This window comes from Mus musculus, chromosome 4, assembly GCF_000001635.26.
Source record: "Mus musculus strain C57BL/6J chromosome 4, GRCm38.p6 C57BL/6J".
NCBI classification, from domain to species: Eukaryota; Metazoa; Chordata; class Mammalia; order Rodentia; family Muridae; genus Mus; species Mus musculus.
In genome coordinates, this window is record NC_000070.6 from 41,737,402 (window position 1) to 41,759,245 (window position 21,844).

Consider the following 21,844-nt stretch of genomic DNA (forward strand, 5'->3'; position numbering starts at 1 on the left):
AGACTGTTTAACTATATAACCTTGTTTCTCCCAATATTAGTTTAACAACTCCAAGAAATAGGAAGGGTCCGGACTTTATTCAACCTAAATAGGACCAGGATGAAGGTGGCATGAGCTTGGTGACCTGTGGGCAAAAAAGCCATGAGCAAGGTCCTTAGGAATGAGTGTACTTTTGGCTCTATCTGCCTTGTGTATTTTGCCTGATCCTGCCCCAGGCAGGAGCTCCCCAATAAGTGCTGGGTCAAAGGCAAACCAGAGCAGAGGAACTCTTGTTCCAGTTAGTGGTGTACTCTATTCTGTCAGCCCGGAAGAACCAGCTGAGGTCTGTTTCAGCTCAAATGTGGGAGCACAGTGCCACCCCATGGCCATGTGCAGTGAAGTTCTCAGGACCACCTCTAGGACAGACTAGCAAAGTAGACACACGGGTCTCATTTTTTCATATTCAAAAACTTATCTCGAGGGGCTGGAGAGACGGCTCAGCAGATAAGAACACTGACTGCTCTGTCAGAGATCCTGAGTTCAAATCCCAGCAACCACATGGTAGCTCACAACCATCTGTCATGGAATCCAAAGCACCCTTCTAGTGTGTGTCTGAAGACAGCTGCAGTGTACTCATATAAAAAAAGAAATAAAATTAAAAAAAAAATTTATCTCTATAGATGCAAGCCAGCCAGCCTCAGTGACTCATCTGTCTTCTAAGGGTGTGGTTAGCACAGCGCTTGCCCAGACTGCACAAAGCCTTGGCCTTAATTCTCAGTCCTAGGAAGTGGAAGCTGGAGGTTAAGTTCACGGTGAATTTCAGTATCACATCGTAAATTCTAAGTCAGCTTTATATTGCGGGGGGTGGGGGGGGGCACTCTGGGTGTGGTGGTGCTCACTTCCAGTTCCAACACTCAGATGCCAACAGCAGGCAGAGCTGAGTCTAGAGCCAAAGGTTTAACACCACCACCCCTAGAAGGCTGACTTCAAAGTAATTCTTAGCACACTCCCTTCTGTCTAAACCTTGTCTTACAAACTGGATTGTACAGGAGGCCTTTTAGTGCCCCAGGAGGCAGCTGGCTTCCCTGCTGTTTAGACACATAAGGAAACGAAACTGTTTAATATGTTTTTATTAACAGAGAGAGACAAGAAGACAGAGATTGCAACAGATATGTCTGGAAACTGATAGGGTGTGCACACACACACTAAAGGCTTCTTTTGGAATGGGGTGGCTCCTTGGACCCCGGCTTACTTCTCCAGGTCCTCTCCTTGGGAACTGGCCCTGGGGCACTAGCCAGCTTTCCCATTCTAACCCCAACAAGGGTCTCCGTAGTGGAGGACCTCCCTTCCCTTTAGCATCCTCTACATGCCTCTGCTTTCCCAGCTGAACTGGTTGCCGGGGGGGGGGGGCAGGGAGGACAAGCCAGGGGGGCATTTGCATAGCAGGGGAGTGGAATGGAGATAAGGCATATGGTGAGGAAAGGGATGAAGGGAAGGGCATCATAGCTGCAGGTGAAGGGGACCTCCGAAGGGCAGCTCCTCTTTCCCTTCACCAGAGATTACTACAGGAATGAGGCATCAGAGTGAGGTAGTGTGTAACATCTACCTCAACCCTTGATCCCAGAGCCCTGAATGCCAGCAGGAGGCTCTAGGAAAGCCTGAGTCAGTGAGTCAAGCTTGTGATGTGTGTTCAAACATGACTGGCCCCCTGGAGTATATGTAGAGGACCCTTTCTGGGTGGATGTGAGTGCATGATCTTACAGTACATACAAGTCTTAGCATCTCTGTGTCTCATTTGCTTCCCAAGAGCTGTGTCTGGATGTACAAGTATGTATGTCCTTCCTCATACAGCAGGTACTTAATATCTGCATGGTATACGCTGCTGTCTGAATATGAGTTCCAGCGAGTAGAGAGATGGATGTGGTCCTGCCGCGCTCCTGTCCATCCACAGATCTTCCTTCAGGCCTGGCTGGTCAGGAGTCTTGGCCAAAGAGGTAGGTGGTAAGCTCAAGCCGGAGGCCCCGGGCATAGGCCCGAAGGGTATAGAAGAGTGTGAGGTAGTCCTGGGTGCTGAAGAAAGTGTCGGCTAGTGCAAAGAACAGGGTAGACGGAATAACACCCCGGCCGTACTCCACCATCCACGTGTTTGGTCCCCACTCCAGAGCCGTTGCTTCTCCAGGCCCGTGTACAACTGTCTCTCCTGGGAGACAGACAGGATAAGAAACCTCATGAGGAGCCCAGCTCTGCCCTGGCCTTCCATACTGCATTTGTCTAGCCTATGGGCTATCTATGGAGAGGAGGGGAATGAAAAGACAGTTTCAAGAAAAGAAAAAGTTCTTCTACCCTACTGGCCAAGCTGCTTGATCAGAGGACAAAGACCAAAACACCTAATACCAATGGCATCACCTGGCCCCTGGAAGGCCACCCAACCCAGCTACAGGCTAACGTATAGAATTATGGCATCTGCATTTCCAAGCTGCACTCATATCTGGTGGAAATTCTGTGTGGTTACAGGGCTTGCCAGGCTCTCTGAGAAATGCGCCTGTTCAGTCACAAAGTGTGATGCTTAACCTTACACCAGCAAGCCCACGCCTTTTTTTCTTTTAAACAGATTCAGAGGTACATTAAAAAAACACCACCAGGAGTTTGCTAGCCAGATGGCTCAGCTGTGCCCTGGCTCCTACTCCAGAGGACCCAGGTTCACTTCCCAGCACCCACATGAAGGCTCACAACAGTCTATAACTTCAGTCTCTGGGATCAGATGCCCTCTTCTGGCCTTTAAGGCACCAGGCAGTTAAGGGGTTGGTGTGTGTAAGCAAAACCCAGACGCATAAAAACAAACAATAACAAAAATACAAAAACCCCAAACTGCCACTCTAGTTTAAGGAAACAAATGCCTGTCTTAACTTTTGGGTATAACCCAGATAATTGCTGGGTTAAACAGGCTGATAAAAAAAATCAAGTTCTCTATGACTGGAAACTGCCGTGTTCTGTTTCCCTTAACAGTCGAAAGCATCAGGGTTCCTAGCTCGACCCTAACGAAACACCTGTGGCTTACCAGGGAGGGAAGGAAGGAAATCACTGGTAGGCCTTCTAAACACGCCCTTTCCAAGTCTTATGCCCGTCCCTATCTAGAGGGCGCCCCCTCGGACAGAACTTCCCTACGCACCTGGGTAGAAGACCTCACTTTTCGTGGTGCCCTCTTTCCATTGGTGGAAGGTGCCAGAGATGATGGTGTCAGAAATCTCAGCCCAGTATCGTCCTGATTGACAGTAAAATAGACACCGACCATCAGGGAATCCTTGTCAATACACGGCCCAGCCAAACCTTGGAATGGAGGGCACCGGCCCTCGAACAGTCCCAGCCTCCCAATCCGACCCACCGCCAACACTGACCCGAATGGCCATGGGAGCCCAGGGCGGTGCCGAAGAGCAGCACGTACTCAGACAGCGAGGCGTGCAGAATACACATGGCGCCCATCCAGCCGCCCGCGTTCACAAATACCCACTGCAGCTCCTCATCCGGCAGCACGTGGCCTGGGTGCAGCCTCCGCAGCTCCACGATCAGCCGAGAGAAGGCAAGCTCATGGTCCAGCCCTGGTGCAAAAAGGAGAAGCGCGGGTGAGACCAGCCCGCGGTCTGAGCTTGGCGAGGACCAGCCCTCGGAAAGCGCGGCTCCGCTCCGTGTCGGCCCACCCCACTCTCCGCCCTCACCGGCTCACCCGCATACTGTCGAGCAAGCTGCGCTATTTCTTCTCTAGAGAAGACGAAGTTTTGAGTGCCCAGCCACAACCAGGCGGCCTGGATCAGCACTGCGATAATAGTCAGAATCAGGGTGATCCATGCCCACCGCCGTCCCGCGGCCCACGGCATTCTAGCGGGCAGCCTGGCACCACCAACGTAAGACCGAACTAGGGCCACAGGCTGTGGGTTCACGACTCAAAAGCCGCTGCCTACGGTCGCCCCCGCCACCGTGGTACGGCTCGCCGGGGCCAATCGGAACGTCCGGGTCACCTAGCACCGCCTCTGGATTGAACCATTTTCTAGAGGGGAGAGCGTAGGGTTTAGTGGCTTGGTCTGCAAGAGAGGTGAGAGGCGGGGCCTCGCCTCCTGGCTGCCACCCTGTTGGGTTCAATCTTGGTGTCCCCAAGCGGGGAGACCCAGAATGGATTGGCCCACCTGAGCTAGCGAGCCCAGAAGTAGAGCTTTCTAGGTCTGCTAGCACAGAAGCAGGTTGAAGATAGTGCCACTGGGAACCTTAGGAAAGAAGCGGTGATATCTGAAGTGTCCATGAGAGAGAGAGAGAGTCAATGGGAACTATTCCAGGAGTCAAAGAGCAGAGGAGTGTGAGACAGCATACATGCATTTATGTATATATGTATGTGTACATATATTTGTAATATTTTAGACAACTTTAGCTAGCCTATAGACTAGGATAGCCTCGATCGATGCCTCTCCAATACTGGGATCAGGGGCGCGCACCACCATGCATGTTTAGCTTAGTGTTTTCTCCGATCCTATGATTCATTCTATGTTCTGAAGCACAAAAGTGTGAAAGACCTTGAAAACCAATAGATTTGTCCACTGGGGAGCTATGGGATTCGATGTTGACACAGAATGATTCTGGGCTAAATAGAGGAGGGGAGCAAAATTGGACTAAGATCTAAGACAGAGAGCCCATATGTGTCAGCATTTAAGAGTATGCATTGATAGCTTTATCTGTAACATAGACTAAATTAAAAAGTATCTGCTTCGTAGCCCATACCTTCATTATGATTAACATTAAATGAATTAATTTTTTAAAGTAATTAGTGCCTGGCACATGGTTAGGATTATACATGTTAGTTAGAAAAAGACAATGTAAGACATGTATTGCTTGTAATTCTAGAACGTGGGAAGGCACCAAGATCAGTTCAAGGTCACCATAGCAAAAGTCAGCAGAGGCCTCAGGAAACCATGTCTAAAGCAACAACAAGAACAACAGCCAAACCCATAAAGGAGCTAGAACACAAAGAACTGATGGAATGAAATCCATCAGGCAAATATAAGGGAGGGGTTCACGAAACATGGGGAATGGCTTTTCATGGCATTTTTATGTGGCAGAGACATTTCTTTTTGCTTTTTTTTTTGGTTGTTTTGTTTTGTTTTGTTTTGTTTTGTTTTGAGACAGGGTTTCTCTGTATAGCCCTGGCTGTCCTGGAACTCACTTTGTAGACCAGGCTGGCCTTGAACTCAGAAATCTGCCTGCTTCTGCCTTCTGAGTGCTGGGATTAAAGGTGTGCGCCACCATGCCCGGCTTTCCTTTTGCTCTTGAGCGACCAAAATACATTCTATAATCTCTGTATATGGGGCCATGTACCAGGTGGTTTTATTCCAGATAATAAAATGGAAACAGAAATGCTGTAAGACATTTTCAGGTCTAGTTTCTAAAAATATGTGAAATCTTGAGGCTGGAGAGATGCCTCCGTGGTTAACAGCACTAGCTGCTCTTCTGCTTTTCCAGAGGATCTTGATTTGATTCATAGCATGCATATGGTGGCTCACAACTGTTTGTAGCTCAGTTCCAGTAGATTTGACTCCTTCTAGCCTCTGTGGGAATTGTACCCACATGATATACTGGCATACATGCAGGCAAAACACCAATACATATATTTAAAAAAAAAAGAAATTCTGTCCTCTCTCTTTTCACCTTTGCCAATTTCAGAAGACTTATTGTTGTGTGACAAAATGTTTCCTGAGGAAACACAACACACTTCAGATAGGGAGCCTATGACAATTGAAAGTACAGATACCACCAAAATCCAATTTGGTGAACTAATGAGTTTTATTGGGGTTACTTGCTGGACTGTGGGTGAGGAGTTACTTGCAGGAACAGAAATCAGAGTCAAAGACAGCTGCATCACCAAAGCCCAGCCCAGCATGGGTGACAGCTCACAAAACCTGGAAGCAGCCTGAAGGCTCTACAGGTTGTAGTGTCCTTTTCAAGAGACTCTAGTCTAAACCTCTCCCAAGCAGCTTGACTAGTCTGTTTCTTCAGGACTAGTCTGGTCTCAAGATACTTTTTTGCAGCTTGGCTTCACTTTGTCTAAATGGGACTCTCAGCATTTATTGCTTACTATAGCAGGGAGGAGTCTAGTAAATTTGGTCAGTTTCAGGGACTTCCTGAAGCTGTTTTGAGTTGGTTTCCATCCTGCTAAAGGAATTCTTGCAGGATGGATTTTAATACTACAAGTATAATATAGTGGTTCTTCTTGGTCATCAACTTGACTACATCTGAAACTCAAAAAACACCTGTGAGGGTTTATTTTGTTCTTAATTAAATCATTTGATGTGAGCCGGGCGTGGTGGTGCATGCCTTTAATCCCAGCACTCGGGAGGCAGAGGCAGGCGGATTTCTGAGTTCAAGGCCAGCCTGGTCTACAAAGTGAGTTCCAAGACAGCCAGGGCTATACAGAGAAGCCCTGTCTCAAAACAAAACAAAAAACAAAACAAAACAAAAAAACCAACAACAACAACCAAAAAAACCCCATCTGATGTGGGAAGACTTACTTCTGAGCCAGATCGTTGAGATAGGAAGATACATTATTAATTTTGGACCATACCTTCTGCTGGCAGCCTATATAAGGGACACAGAAGTAGGAGATGTGCCTCCTCTTTGCAGACCTGCCTTTGCTCTTGATGGCAAGTCCATTCCTTCTCTGGCATTAGAGCTTACTTCTTTGGGATTCCAGCATATACTGAAGACAAGCTGAGATATCAGCCTCATGGACTGAAAAACTGAATTCTTGGACCTTCCATTGGTAGGCAGCCATTGTTGGACTATCTGGGCCTTTAAGCCATTCTAATAAGTCTTTGCTCTGTTGCCTTTCACTTGCCCATGTTGCAATATATTGTGCTACAGAGACCAGAGGCTGGGGAGGTGAACTGTTGTGTATTTGTTAGTTTTGAGTAATCTAGTTGAGGATGAAAGGTTGAGGAAACGTGTTTTGAAACAGCTGCTGGCTTCTATGTTATCCCTAAGTTGACAATTTTCTAAGACCACTGAGACCTCTCTAGTTCATTGCCCTTTCACATTCCATCATAAATACAGTTCCTCATAAATAAATAATCCCGTCCTCTCAGCCTTAACCACTAGCTGTGTGATAGACAGTAACATGGCTCCAGTCTATATGACTTAGGGTATGTAATCTTAGTTGCTGTAAGCAAACAATACCCAGAGCTCAGAGGGCCTTTCTGTAGCAGGCTTCTGCCCCTCATTCCATGTAGAAACGGTTTCTGAGATGTCCAGACCTACAACTCCCCTCTTTGATCTTTCAGCCACCTTCTCAAACACAGTCCACTAAAAAAAAAAAAAAAAAAAAAAGAAAAAAAAAAAGAAAAAGAAAAGGAAGGAAGGAAGGAAGAGAGAGAGAGAGAAAGAAAGGAAAGAAAAAGATCCTATAGCTTTGAGTGACTCATGGAGGGAATTGAGGGGATGAGAATGACAGCCATCTTCTCCAAATGTCACAGTAGAGGTCCTATATCTGGGGTCTGGGAGGGAGAGCACCAAGTAGACCCTATCTAGACCATTCTTCCTCCGACAAGGGATCTGGAAAGACACAGAAAAGGAAGAGATATGTCACCTGAAGAGCATCAGGAGTCAGCATGATCTAGGAGTGATGTAGAAGCATGGGTGTTCCTGTGGAGATACAGTGCCACCGTCTAGTCACTAAAGACAGCAGGAAGGAATGCCTGTTCTGCTTTCCTGCCCTCATTCTCTGCTGTACTTTGAGCAGCCACCAGATTGCTTAAACTCACATTTCAGTTCTTGCTCTCTGGCCTCACATAATGGCCTCTTCAGATTTCAGCCTGAGAATTCTAGGGCAGAGATCAATAACCAATGACCCAATTTTTGTAGCTCAGTTGCCAGTATGCTTGGCTCTGCTTGGCCTGCCAAAGTACAATGGTGATACCTATCTATAATACCAGCAGTTGGGAGATGGAAGCAGGGAGAGTAGAGGTCTAAACTTGTCCTTTTATATACAGAGTTCAAGGCCAGTCTTGGAGATATATGACTCAGTCTCAAAAGGAATGGAAACAACAATGCCAAAAAAAGCTCCCTCCAAAACAAGAAAAATATAACAACAACAACAACAACAACAACACCACCACACACACACACACACACACACACACACACACACACACACACACACACCTTCTCTGGGTGTCCTGGAAAGATGGCTCAGTGGTTAAGAGGATGTATTTTTCTTGCAGAGGATTCCCAGTACCCACATGATGGCTTGCAACCATCAGTAACTCCAGTTCAAGGATACACAGACATAGATGCTAGAAATACACACACACACACACACACACACACACACACACACACACACAAAGAAATAAATCATAAAGAGAGAAAATACATATGATGCCTTCCAGACTTTTCAGTCTAGGGATCATCACATTTGTTTCTTTGTTTATTTATTTCCCCATTTGTTTGGGACAGGGTCTCTCCTAAAAAGTTTTAGCTGCTTAGTGTTGTGATAAAAATTTAATATTAACTGGGGGTTTCTTCCTGTCTTGGATAATTTAGTCTCCAGATATGTGTCCTGTGCCCTGGACTACTTGTGGCCTGACCCTACCTGCTCTTGGGGGTTGGAGGTGAGGTGGTGCAGAGTCAACATCACAAACTGCAGGAACTGTGAGAAATGCCCCAGCAAACTATCTGAACACTGCTGCAAGCTCCTTTAATACCCTCCACTTGTGCCCCCACTGGTCCCAAGAAAGCATCTCTTCTAAACAGCAGCGTCCAATTGGCTGGCATTGTCTGCACCAGCAATCCTTGGTCTCTCAGGCAGTCCTCATTTAGGTCCTCCTGCAAGAGATGCTTTTGTGGCTGTGTGGCACCCGTTGTTTACATAGAGGTGGTCCAGCAGTTCCTGTTACAAATCCAGCCATTTGTTTTTAGATTTTGACAGCCTAGTAGGAGCTGGGATGCCATTGCCTCAACATTGTTGACCCCACCTTGGAGGATTCCCAGTATACTGGACTGTGCCTGTCTTAGGTTGTCCTGTCTTCCAGGATCTTACCTGTCATTGAATACCAGCCCTAAAAGAGATATCAGTCCAGAAGCATGTCACACACAGGGGAGATAAGGAACAGCCTACATGGTGGTCTCATGGATCTCTGCCATCCATGTTTAGATCACTTCCTTAGGAAGGTCACAATCAGGATTTTTGAGAGCATTCAGCACCTGGAGGGTCACCTTATTTATGGAGTGCTGCCTGGAGATATGCTGTGTTAGACACTTAAGCAAAATAATTATTAGTATGATTCCTCCCATCATAGCATAAGTGGCTATCCACGAGGAGTCAAACATCCTCTTAATATTGTCCCGCACTTTTCTCAAGAACCCAGCGTCTAGGGAGAGCACAGATACCTTGGTCACATTGAGGCTGGGTATGTTTTCCCTTAACAGCCCATAATAGTTAAGGGATTTGTCTGACCGGGTACATTTAAAATACTGAGCCAACTGTTGTGAGGCTTTGAGGAGTTATGTACCTGGTAAGGGGTTAGTTAGGCAGATTGAGTGAAATCTGGGTTCACATGCCGGTAGAGACATGTCCCTAATAAGGGCCAACTCTTCTGCAAGTACATCAATATATTGTTGTAAAATGTGATGACGTGATTGAGATGTTGATTTTATTACCTCCTGTGCCTGCAGTACCTCAGCTGACTTAGAGATTACAGCATTGACAGTCTCTGCCGTAATGGCTGTCTGGGTCAAGGGAACAGCAGCCGTTGTTGCCCGGCAATGCCTGCAGTAATGACTACAGTGAGGGCAGCTTTAATACCAAATTCCCTCTTTCCATGGTGTAGCAGTTTTGAGTCTGGGTCATCAAAGTGATAACATGGAAGTAAGATTGGTATTTACCACAGGCATCCAAATAGCAGCTGGTTCCCTCATCAGGATAGCCATTGTTAAATACTCCATCCAGCAGATGGTCAGGAGACATTTCTCACTGGAGCAGTCAAGGCTGTCTCTGACAATGGAGGTATCAGTGACCAGAAAGAAAAAGAGGGGTTGGACACAGACTGGGGTGGCTTTCCAGCCAACCTGCCTGCCAATGGTCACATTCATGGGGTTTCATCCCAGTCCACATTTTCACGGACTGGTTTATGTGGGAAGATGTCCCATTAAAGAGACAGTCACGCTTTAGGAGAGTAAGGGAACATAAATCAAGACAATTAGAGGGGCTACAAGAATCCCAATTGCTCATAATGAGGTCATAGTGGAATCTAATGGGATCCCTGTTAACATGGGAAGGATCATGTGAGGTAAACCTCCACATGCCATGTGGGGTTAGATGACAATATCGGGTAGTCCCTAGGAAATTTTACACCTAGTGCAGGCTGTCAGTGTTCCTAAGGGATAGGAAGTCCCACAAAAGTGGGCATTTGAGGGAACCTAAGACAACAAGGCAGGGTTGGACATGATATGCTTGGGCGGATCCTTTGGGGGTTTGGGATCAGTAAGGGGAACATGAAGTTCCATGCCTAACATGGTGCCATAGGTTAGATTACCATGAAGGTCCCCTGTGGTCATGTTGTGTAGTTGGATACAAAAGGCCGATGGAGAAGACGTTAGTGGTAAAGCAGAGAATTTCCTCCATTATTGTTGGGCATTGGGCAGCCCCCTTTTAGTTCCCACACATGGTGTCTTCTAATCATCATGTAGTAGTGACTAAGTCCATGAAGGGCAAACCCAAACTCACATTGGAAGAGAAAGGAACAGGGTAGGCTGGGGAGTTAATTGCCACAGGCAAAAGAATGGGGGGCAGGGACACCAAAGCCAAGAGCTCATCGGCCCAACCATGCTGAAGAAAAATTAATAAACATAGTATGTATATTATGTACATTACATCTCCACATCCTGGTCTTTTTCTGGCTCCTTCATCGCCTCCTGGTCCATAGCTGGGCAACATCTCTCAAGGGTATCCATGTTGATGCCATTGAGTCCTGAGGGGAAAAAAAGCATAGCCTTGCTTCTTGTCAGAAGGGGAGCAGACATTTGCCATTGAGAGTATATTGAGTCTCTCCATCTAACCAATGGGAGAGGAGTGTCCCTCGGCAAAAATGCCCAATGTTTGTGAGCGGGCTCAGCCCTTTCTCATAGAAGGAGAGAAAGTTCACATGGAACAGGACCTCTCCACCATGGCTAGGTGTGGATCTCTTTTGGATTCTGGGGAGGTGATCTGAGCAAGTGCTCCCTTCCAGGAGTGATCTGGTCTTTCTACAACTGCATGGCCTTGAGGATTATAGGGTATCCCAAAGAAGTGGCTGATCCTCCATGAGGGTAGGAAGGCTATGAACTGTTGAGATGAACATATTCGTTAGGGTTTTACTGCTGTGAACAGGCACCATGACCAATGAAAGTCTTATAAAGAACAGCATTTAATTGGGACTGGCTTACAGGTTTAGAGGTCCAGTACATTATCATCATGGTGGGAGCATGGCAGCATCCAGGCAGGCATGGTGTAAGAGGAGCTGAGAGTTCTACATCTTCATCTGGAGACTGCTAGGAAAATACTTGCTTCCAACCAGCTAGGATAAGGGTCTTAAAGCCCACACCCACAGTGACACACCTATTCCATAGGCTTAGACAAACCATCACAATGAGTGAGCATGTCCATTGTCAGTCTTGAGTGTCCAAGGCACTTCCATTACAAGCATTGCTGATTTCATGGCCTTAATAGCATGAGAGGCCTTTTCACCTGCCATGGCCACCTCTTATATGAGGGCCTTGCAAGAATCCACCACAACATGTACATACCTAAGCTTACCAAAGGCTGAGTAATGGGTGACATCCATTTGCCAGACTGCACTGAGGAGTAGACCTCTAGGGTTAACTCCTGATCTGCCAAGGGGCCCAATGGTGCAAGCGGTACACGTGTTGCATGGGAGCTTACAAGATGTTTACATTGTGATGTAGGCAATTCAGACAAGAGTTTATGTAATTTCTGGTGTAACATTCTGGCTTGTTCCAGGAATTCCATGCCTACAGCCATAGTCAGGGCATTGGTTCTCTCCTTGCATTCTGCTAATGTGCCAGGCAGTTTAGAATGTGATCTTATGTGTGAGATGAACCATGTTTGTGCCCTATTCTCAAGAGCCTTCTGAATAGATCACACGCAGACATGTACAGGGCTGTTTTGCTCTTTAATATAGGAGAAAGATAGGTTACTGACAGCTTGTACTGCATATTGGCTATCTGAGAAAATATTACCTGGCTCCTGTTGGCAACTCTCAAAACTTTTCAGGAGTCCAAATAATTCACCTAGTTGCACTGAGCCAGAATTAGGGAGAATGTAAGTTGTGTCTCCTCTCTCCCATCTTTGGATAAGAACCCCATATCTGATTTTATTAGCACCAGAAAAGGCCATAGTTGCTGTACTGGCTTGTTTTATGTGTCAACTTGACACAGGCTGGGGTTATCACAGAGAAAGGAGCTTCAGTTGTTGAAATGCCTCCATGAGATCCAGCTGTGGGGTATTTTCTCAATTAGTGATCAAGAGAGAAAGGCCCCTTGTGGGTGGGACCATCTCTGGGCTGGCAGTCTTGGGTTCTATAAGAGAGCAGGCTGAGGAAGCAAGCCAGTAAAGAACATCCCTCCATGGCCTCTGCTCAGCTCCTGCTTTCTGACCTGCTTGAGTTCCAGTTCTGACATCCTTTGGTGATGAACAGCAGTATGGAAGTGTAAGCTGAATAAACCCTTTCCTCCCCAACTTGCTTCTTGGTCATGGTGTTTCTGCAGAAATAGAAACCCTACTAAGACAGTTGCCTTGAGAATGGGGCAAGAGCTAGGTATGCTATGGGGTTTAACTGTAATTGGCAGCTGGAACAAAGCAGTAAGACACTTGTCTGATGGCATGTAATTATTCAACAAGCCTGTGCACCCCACTACCATTTATTGAAAGCTGATGGAATCTGCCCAGAGTGGTTGAAAATATCCTAATGAGAATGGTAGAATTATTCTTGTCTGGTTCCCTGTTGTAAGTTCTCCTTGCTAAGACTCTCACCTTAAGGGAAAGGTGGAAGTCAATGTCAAACTTTGAGGAAGCCTTAAGTAAATCAGAGTGGGCCTGGTGCAACCACATGAGAAGCCCATTCTGCCATAACACTCCTAGGACGCCCTCAAGGGACCACAGAAGGGGTTTCCCCAGATTATGCCTTGCCAGAGGTGGTACAGAATGGAGCCATGGCTTTCTGTAGTAGGTTGGTAGCCTCAGATGTTAGTTTACCCTTGGTGGAGGGGTTGCTAGGCTTCCCCAAGAGAGAAAAAAGGTGCCTCATCTCCTGGTCTGGAATAGGCAGGAAAGGTTTGAGCCAGTTAACAGTTCCACATAATTGTTGTAGTTCCACGAGGGAGTAGGAGTCTTTTGCCACAATGGAGAAGGCCAGGGGCTTAATCTTGTCAGAAATAGAAAAGCCCAGGAAGGCATATGGGGGAACTCTCTGAATCTTTTTGGGAGAACCTTCAAGTTGAGTTTTTCCAAGTTGACCAACAATTGAGAGGACACCCTTCAAGATCAGACAACCAGGGTGTGCAAGCTTAATATCATCCCTGTAGTGGGTTACAAGGACACCTCAGGGACTTCCTGTATGGCTTCAGCCACATAGAGCTGACAAATGGGTGGGCTATTTATCATGCCCTGAGGCAGGACTGTCCACTGAGATGTTTTAATCAGCTTATTCATATTAGGCTCTCATACTGTGAAGGCAAAATGGCATCTATCCTGGGGAGACAAAGGTCTCTGGAAAAAAACAATCCTTAATATATGGGATGATAACACTATATTTGGTGGGATAGCACTAGGATGAGGCAATCCCTTTTGAGTGGTCCCCATTTTGTGCATGTGTTCATAATGGCTCTCAGATCCTGTAGAAGCTTAGATCTCCCTGACTTCTTTTCAATGACAAAAATGGAAATATTATGTCTGCTGGTTGAGGGCTCCAAGTGACCCAAAGCTAATTCTTCCAAGAACAGTTCCTTGAGAGCAGAAAGCTTAGGTTCCAAAATGGTCAGTCTAGTGGATCATTTTGCATTATGTCCTCAAAAAAGGTGCTATTATCCATTGTAAGGACAGCACCCATGTCTTCCAGAATATATCTTCCCCAAGGGTTGCAGGGAATGTTGGCTGCAACAGGTGTAAAAGATCCCTGATAGTGGCCTGAGTGACAGGGTTAATGTATGCCCTATGGCCAGTTAGCATATCAAAGGTAATGTTAAGTTTATATTCCAGGTTAATCCTAGTCTAATTCTCAGCTAAATCATGATAGGCAGACCTCCCATTAAGAAACACAGCAGGGTGGAGCACTGCCTTAAGGAGATTATACCAATTGTCACAGCTCTGGAGGTGCATGGCCCATTGCTTCACTACTTGTTCAAAATAAGTAGAATCTGGGCCAGAATGTTGGCAGGTTTTCTGATTAATGCCAAGTCTGCCAGAGGCATGGGAATCCAGGGCTTAGTCTCCACATCAGGGCCAAGATTGACCGGGAAGCCTCACTATATGCCTGAGGGGAATGAGGCCCCCAGGCGAGAGGCACAGGAGTGACCAATGGAAGGCAAAGTCCCCCTAAACCACCACAGGGGTAAGCTGGGGGTACCTCCAATGGGGCAGGAGAAGAAGGGCTTATGAGTGAGGGACCTGGGACAGAAGGGCTAGAGGGTGGCTTGAAGCCTTATGGCTGGAGGGCTGGAGCAGAGGCGCTCTCATCCTCATCACTAAAATCAAACCTGTTTGCCTAGAGGAAGTGGGATGGGGTCAGTAATGGAAAGGTGAATATTAGCCTGATCCAGGCAGTGATTGTTATGGACAGCCACCACTTCCTCTGGGGAAGAATTCTTAAGACTGGCGATGACTGCAAGGAGGATGGGGACAAAGAACAAGGGAGGGGTGATCCCAGACTGTACCTCAAGCTTGTGGGCGAGGAAGAGAACACACATCCAGAGGTCAGGGTCCCACATGTTCTCCGGCGATATCCAGGGGGCCAATATAGCGGCCTCCTCCCAAAATTAGTCCAGGTCATGAATCTTAACCTTGAGACCAGGAGTAACCAGAGAGTTTTCAGAGTCCTAATCTGGGGTTCCTTGATGGTGGAGGGAAGAGAGCCCATGTCAACAAGCACAAAGGAAACAAATGACAAACAGATATGACAAACATGACAGAAGAGGTGACGAAAGTCACATACTAAGCAGGGGATTCCCTTAGGTGTAACTCAAAGCTCTTATGTCTGGACGGTGTACCCAGGAAGGAAAGGTGTTTGGGAGCCGATCCCTGGTACCATTACCTGGGAAAACAGACCCTATGTCAGGTACCATTATGAATCCAGACAAACAGTGAAAATGAGCAGACAAAGACAGACAGAAAAGATGGTGAGATGCACTGCATGCTCACCAAAGACAGAGAAAAGTGGAGAGATGGCCACCATAAGCTCACCCTCAAATTGAATGGAGGCCAAAAGTGAGGTCACTGGGACAGATAGACTGAGAAGACAAAGAAGACAGTAATGAGGTCCAGGCACTCACCTTCTCAGAAACCCACAACAGAAAACATAAAACACTAAGGGGCCAGCTCACCAAAGAAGCAACAGAACGGGGCACAGTGAGGAGAAGAAGAAAGAGCAGATCAGGTCAAACCAAGAGCACAGTCCTGGCATCAACAGACAAAGACAAACCCCCAGAAAAGGAGGTTTGCAAGCAGTCACAAAATGAGGGCGACGAAGTCATCCATTCACCATCCTAGTCAACAGATGTTTCCTGTGCCCTGGACTGCTCACAACCTGCTTGAGGGTTGGAGGTGAGGTGTCACAGTGGCATCATCGACACAGACCTTGGGAGCAGGTGAGAATCTTTTCAGCAAGTTCATCTGAACACTGCTGCAAGCTCCTTTAACACACTCCACCCGTGCCCCATTGGTCTCAAGAAAGCATCTCTTCTAAACAGCAGTTCCTGATTGGCTGGCATTGTCTGCACCAGCAATCCTTGGTCTCTCAGGCAGTCCTCAATTAGGTCCTCCTGCAGGAGGTGCTTTTGTGGCTGCCTTGACCCCAGCGTTTACATAGAGGTAGCCCTACTGTTCCTGCTACACAGATAACAAAAACTAAACCTTTATATTTGTAATAAGCCTAAGACAGCAGTAGAGCTGGGCATATCAACCCTCTATGGCTATTTTGTCTAAACTAAGGGATGTGACTTGCTAAGTCCCATTTGGGCTGCTCTTACTCCAACTGGTCTGCCCTCATGGCCAGTTCTCAGGATCCTACCCCATAGTGTCTTCTCCCTCTCCTCCCCCCCCCCCCCCGCCTCCTCCTCCTCCCCTCCCCTTCCCTCTCCTCTCCTCCCCATACCCCCCTCTGCTATATACCCTCAAGCTGGGGGAACTGAAGTCCTGCCTATTTCTCTTCTTCTCTCCTGCCCAGCTATAGGCTGTAGGCATCTTTGTTAACCAATCAGGGATAACTTGAGGGGCAAGGATGCATAGCATCACTTGGTATAGATGAGAATGTCCTTGTCTGTGGGAGTGACCAGACCTTGGGAGCCAGTATTTAAAATATTTATTTATTTATTTATTTATTTTATACATATGAGTACACCACCATTGCTTTCTTCAGACACACCAGAAGAGGGCAACAGACCCCATTACAAATGGTTGTGAGCCACTATGTGGTTGCTGGGAATTGAACTCAAGACCTCTGGAAGAGCAGTTGGTGCTCTTAATCCCTGAGCCATCTCTCCAGCTCCCCACCTCCCCAGCCAGTATTTTGCATCATAATACATAGCAACAGACCAAACCTCAACAGCCTAGAATGTTCTATGTAGCCAGGCTACTCATTGATATGCCTGTCTCTGCCCTTCAAATACTGATGGCCTTTTGCTTGTTTTTGAAATTGGCTTCACTATATTGGCCAGGATGGTCTAGAACTTGTGGGCTCAATTGATCTTCTGCTTCAGCTTCTAGAGTAGCTGAGACTATAGGCAAATGCATCACTGTGCCTGGTATGTATGCACAAACGCATACACGCGCGCACACACACACACACATTACTGTCTTTTGGTTTACTTTTTTTTTTTTTTTCGAGACAGGGTTTCTCTGTGTAGCCCTGGCTGTCCTGGCACTCACTCTGTAAACCAGGCTGGCCTCGAACTCAGAAATCTGCCTGCCTCTGCCTCCCAAGTGCTGGGATTAATGGTGTGCACCACCACTGGCCGTTTGGTTTACTTTTATATAGATTGGGCCTTGTTATGTATAACTGCGCAGGCTGAACTTGAACTTGTAAGTTTACTGTCTCTGTTTCTGGAGTGCTGGGATTACAGGTGTGTACCACCACACCCTATACTTACTCAGTTCTCTTTATCTAACCTTATTTCTGCTCCTGAGGCTAGAGGCATAGTTACAGTGAAATACTCACACATCCGGGCAATACCTGAAGGGCCAGGCTGCAGGCTTCATCTATAGTATGATCAAGTTCCTCACCTCCACCCCCTCTCCACAACTTGCATCTTAACCACACACAGCAGCTCCGCAGGTGACCCAGGTCATGAGTTCAGAATGCTGCTGGTCTTTGCACAGGGCGTCTCTATGCTCCACACAGAACCTAGGTGCCTGGCACACGGTTAAGATGCTCAGTAAAAACGATGTCTTCTGAACAGGACAGGGCCTGATGTGCAAACACAAGAACTCACTACACCTGTGGTTACCTGCACAAAACATGAGAATGGACCCATAGAGGTTTCTTACCGGTTTGGGGGGCGGTGCACTCACGAGGCTCCGCCCTTTCTGATGGACTATTGGCAGTTAAAGGCTGCTGGCAGGAGTGTCCTTGAGTGGTGAAGCTGATATGTCATGCTCCAATAAATAGCCCTAATGTCGTGCAAGCAACCCGAATCCGTGGCGGGACGAATGGACACAGCAACCAGTTTTCACAGATGCTCTCCAGAGAAGTAGCTACAATCCGGTGTGCAGGAGAATCATCAAAACAACCTGGGGAAGTGAGCGTGGCGGTCCCGAGCCCCGCCCTCAAGTGGCAGGCTGTGCCCCCACCGTCACGTGTTGGCGACTAGCCAATCATCCAGGGTGGGCGGGGGGAGACATGGAATGGGGCGCTCACCTTGTGTACCTTAGGTCAATTCGTGTGGCCTCACGTCGCATAGCGGAGCCGATCCTGAGCAGCGCCAGCAGGCTTCAGAGGCGGACGCCATGGCAGCGACCTTCCGGGCGAGCGGTAATTGCTGGGCGGCCTGGACCCGCTACGGTGCGGAGCCGAGCCTTCCTTTTCCGTAGGAAGTTCTAGTCCCAGAGTCAAGGTCGGCACTCCTACCCGAGGCCAGGGTGGCGGGCGAGGGAAGGAGGGGCTTGCAGGCCGTGTGGCACGGAAAGCGTTTAACCCTTTAACTCCCCTCCGCCAGCCTATAGCTTCTAGAAACACTGCGCCGACCGAGCGTCCCTGTACTTGGGCCTGCTAGGGCATTAGAGCCACTCGGGGAAGAGAGAGACAGGGAGTTTTGCTGACTGATCCTTGTCTCTCCCCAGAACACCAGCATATTCGCTACAACCCGCTCCAGGACGAGTGGGTGTTAGTGTCGGCTCATCGCATGAAGCGGCCCTGGCAAGGACAAGTGGAGCCCCAGCTTCTGAAGACAGTGCCCCGCCACGACCCACTCAACCCTCTGTGTCCCGGGGCCACACGAGCTAATGGGGAGGTAAGCCCGAATACACAGCCACCAACTGGGATAGGAAAAAAATCCTTCTTCCTTATTACTACCCTTCGCCCACAAGGGGGAGCAGTGCGCCTCCTTTTGGGTCATTTCCGGGCAAGCAATTTTGATCCTTTGAGTGGGGCCTTCCTCGCCCCCGTTGCAGCCTGGATAGCCCTTGAATTCCGTCAGGTAGTATTTCTAGCCTATTCTTGTCAGTAGGTGAATCCCCACTATGATGGTACCTTTCTGTTTGACAATGACTTCCCGGCTCTGCAGCCCGATGCTCCGGATCCAGGTACCCTCAATTTAACCACTGTTGGGGAGAAGGGAGACTGGGTCTGACCCGGGTACCTGTGCTACAGAGAGTAATACTCCTTTATTCCAGGACCCAGTGACCACCCTCTCTTCCGAGCAGAGGCCGCCAGAGGAGTTTGGTAACTTTGGGTTTCCCCTCTTACAACCTCCAGCCCAGGTCTGAAGACGAAGACCTGAGCTTGGGCCCTGCCCTTAGCACCCAATCCACTTCCCTATGTCATTTTTCCCTCACCACCTAGTAAGGTCATGTGCTTCCACCCCTGGTCGGATGTGACGCTGCCACTCATGTCTGTCCCTGAGATCCGAGCTGTCATCGATGCATGGGCCTCAGTCACAGAGGAGCTGGGTGCCCAGTACCCTTGGGTGCAGGTCTGTGAGGGGGAGGTGTAACTTTGGTTTGGGGGAGAACCATTACTGCTTCCACAGGGTATGGTGAGGAGGGGTTGACTTGATGTCTGTGTGACTATTGAATATCTCTCTCCTTTCTACCCAATAGATCTTTGAAAATAAAGGAGCCATGATGGGCTGTTCTAACCCCCATCCCCACTGCCAGGCAAGTATGTGACAGGCCTTAATGGCTTTCTTGGCTGAGTCCACCGGCATTGTGGACAGGACTACTAGATTAAGAGATAGGGCAAAAGAAATACATTGGTAATTCGGAGGCTCAGAGATAATGGGCTGGCCTGCTCTTCTTTGTGCTTGCCCTTTGACAGGTTTGGGCTAGCAGCTTCCTGCCAGATATCGCCCAGCGTGAAGAGCGATCCCAGCAGACCTATCACAGCCAGCATGGAAAACCTTTGTTATTGGAATATGGTCACCAAGAGCTCCTCAGGAAGGTAGACCAGACCTTTTACCCTCACAGAGAGACGTGCTTTAAAGGGGGATAGGACATTAGCAGCCACCTAAAGGAATATTATGGTGGCTTAGGGTAGGTGCTAGTGAGAGCCTTCTGTTTCCCTGCGGCCTGTGCCCTTCCCCCTCTCACATGCACGATTCACTTCCATTCTGTGCGTCCAGGAACGTCTGGTCCTAACCAGTGAGCACTGGATAGTTCTGGTCCCCTTCTGGGCAGTGTGGCCTTTCCAGACACTTCTGCTGCCCCGGCGGCACGTGCGGCGGCTACCTGAGCTGAACCCCGCTGAGCGTGATGGTGAGTCTCCTGGGTAGGACAGTGGGACTGGGTGCTGGATAGAATGGCCTTGATGGGACCAGCGTCTCTTCCCTGGGGGTGAAAATCAGGCTCTGATTCCAGATCTCGCCTCCATCATGAAGAAGCTCTTGACCAAGTACGACAATCTATTTGAGACATCCTTTCCCTACTCCATGGGCTGGCATGGTAAGGCTTTTGGGGTTGGGATAGCCCCAATAGTGTTTCTGGGCTTCTAGGTTCCGGCTTAGGGAACTAGAATCCCTACGAGGCCTTAAAGCACTTGTTGGCTTTAAAACAACTGTCCAGCGCATGGGTGCTGGGACTGAGAGAAGAGAGATTTGGTGACCCCGTTACTGATTGCTACCTAATGCCTGAGCTCCCTGGTGGAAAATACCTGGAGCTGTAATAATCTTCAGGGTTAGCTTAGGGGAGGGGCTAGACTGAAGGCTGACAAAGGGCCTCCCAGATCACCTCTGTCTTCTTCTTGTCAGGGGCTCCCACGGGATTAAAGACTGGAGCCACCTGTGACCACTGGCAGCTCCACGCCCACTACTACCCCCCACTTCTGCGATCCGCAACTGTCCGGAAGTTCATGGTTGGCTATGAAATGCTTGCCCAGGCCCAGCGTGACCTCACTCCCGAACAGGTCAGGACTCACATCCTGGGTCGTCATATCCGTTCACCTCATTTCCTCACGGGATCTCAGCAGTCTTGACCCTGAAGAGCCTCATAAAAATCTCTGCATTCCTAGAACTCAGTCGCCACTCAACTCCACCCCCTGGTGACTCCAGCTATCCTGAACTAATCTTCCCATCCCATAAGCCCTCCTCAGTATTTCCTGGGCCCAGAACGCCTCGGTACAATTCCAGGTGACCCTTACTCTCCCTGATTGCTTCTTGTCCCTTTATAGGCCGCAGAAAGATTAAGGGCGCTTCCCGAGGTACACTATTGCCTGGCGCAGAAAGACAAGGAAACGGCAGCCATTGCTTGACTGTGACCACATCAGGGCCTTGAATCTTTGTACCTGACAGACCTGGGACCTGGAGTTCGGGCAGATGTGACATCAATAAAACTGCGTCTCACATTTTAACCATGTTTTCTGACACCAGAGGAGTAGTGTGGACTCTTACATTCCGGAGTTTGGGTAAAGGCTAAGTGTGACTCCAAACACTCTTGCCTACGGACTTTGAAAAATTTGGTGCAAGAATCCCCTTCACCAAGCCAGACATGATGGTGTGTGCCTGTGATTCCACCACATTGGCAGCTGCATTAGGATTGCGAATTTGAGGCCAGTGTGGGTTACTTAGCAAGACCTAGTCTCTGAAACCGAAGCCATGCTGGATCTCATGTTACAGGTCTGTAATCCTGGCTCCCCAGGACACTGAGGCAGGAGGATTGCAAATTCAAGGCTAGTCAGGGTAGCTTGGTGAGACTGTCTGGTACAAAGGACCTGTGAAATAGGTCAGTGGTAGAGTGGGTGTCTGACACATGTAAGGCCCTGTGTTCAGCCCTAACTATAGAGAAGAAAATCCTACCTCTGCTCAATGTTCACTATTGTCTCCAATCCTCTTCACTTGTGATATGGATAGCATGCTAATTTAGGAGGCTGTTTAAAAAAATCTTATGTTCTTAGCTTGGCAGCGTCAACCGGAA

General features: G+C 48.1%; 2 protein-coding genes and 1 long non-coding RNA gene across 18 annotated transcripts; 1 reads left to right on the forward strand and 2 right to left on the reverse strand.

The window, feature by feature from the left end:
• Positions 1 to 1,091: 1,091 nt before the first annotated feature.
• Positions 1,092 to 3,958, reverse strand: Sigmar1 (sigma non-opioid intracellular receptor 1). Of its 8 annotated transcripts, none has more exons than NM_001286605.1 (4): positions 3,701 to 3,958; positions 3,422 to 3,575; positions 3,149 to 3,241; positions 1,092 to 2,049 (listed from the first exon to the last, which is right to left on the reverse strand). In NM_001286605.1, exons 1-3 carry the CDS (start codon positions 3,849 to 3,851, stop codon positions 3,226 to 3,228), a joined length of 321 nt encoding a protein of 106 aa, NP_001273534.1. In that variant the 5' UTR covers positions 3,852 to 3,958; the 3' UTR covers positions 1,092 to 2,049; positions 3,149 to 3,225. The 8 variants fall into 8 exon arrangements, with proteins under 8 accessions (NP_001273534.1, NP_001273480.1, NP_001273467.1 ...); NM_001286551.1 differs by having other exon boundaries at positions 1,092 to 2,179; NM_001286538.1 differs by having other exon boundaries at positions 3,375 to 3,575.
• Positions 3,959 to 5,786: 1,828 nt separating this feature from the next.
• Positions 5,787 to 18,371, reverse strand: Gm42274 (predicted gene, 42274). Its single transcript, NR_155499.1, has 2 exons — positions 17,768 to 18,371; positions 5,787 to 7,566 (listed from the first exon to the last, which is right to left on the reverse strand). It is a non-coding gene; the product is annotated as a predicted gene, 42274 (long non-coding RNA).
• Galt (galactose-1-phosphate uridyl transferase) lies at positions 18,116 to 21,842 on the forward strand. 9 transcript variants are annotated; one of them, NM_001369142.1, is made up of 11 exons: positions 18,116 to 18,333; positions 18,560 to 18,729; positions 18,943 to 19,021; positions 19,112 to 19,160; positions 19,281 to 19,410; positions 19,538 to 19,594; positions 19,755 to 19,877; positions 20,059 to 20,191; positions 20,294 to 20,377; positions 20,683 to 20,837; positions 21,102 to 21,842. In NM_001369142.1, exons 5-11 carry the CDS (start codon positions 19,288 to 19,290, stop codon positions 21,180 to 21,182), a joined length of 756 nt encoding a protein of 251 aa, NP_001356071.1. In that variant the 5' UTR covers positions 18,116 to 18,333; positions 18,560 to 18,729; positions 18,943 to 19,021; positions 19,112 to 19,160; positions 19,281 to 19,287; the 3' UTR covers positions 21,183 to 21,842. The 9 variants fall into 9 exon arrangements, with proteins under 9 accessions (NP_001356071.1, NP_001356070.1, NP_001356064.1 ...); NM_001369141.1 differs by having other exon boundaries at positions 18,116 to 18,281; NM_001369135.1 differs by having other exon boundaries at positions 18,116 to 18,281; positions 18,946 to 19,021.
• The last annotated feature ends 2 nt before the right edge of the window (positions 21,843 to 21,844 follow it).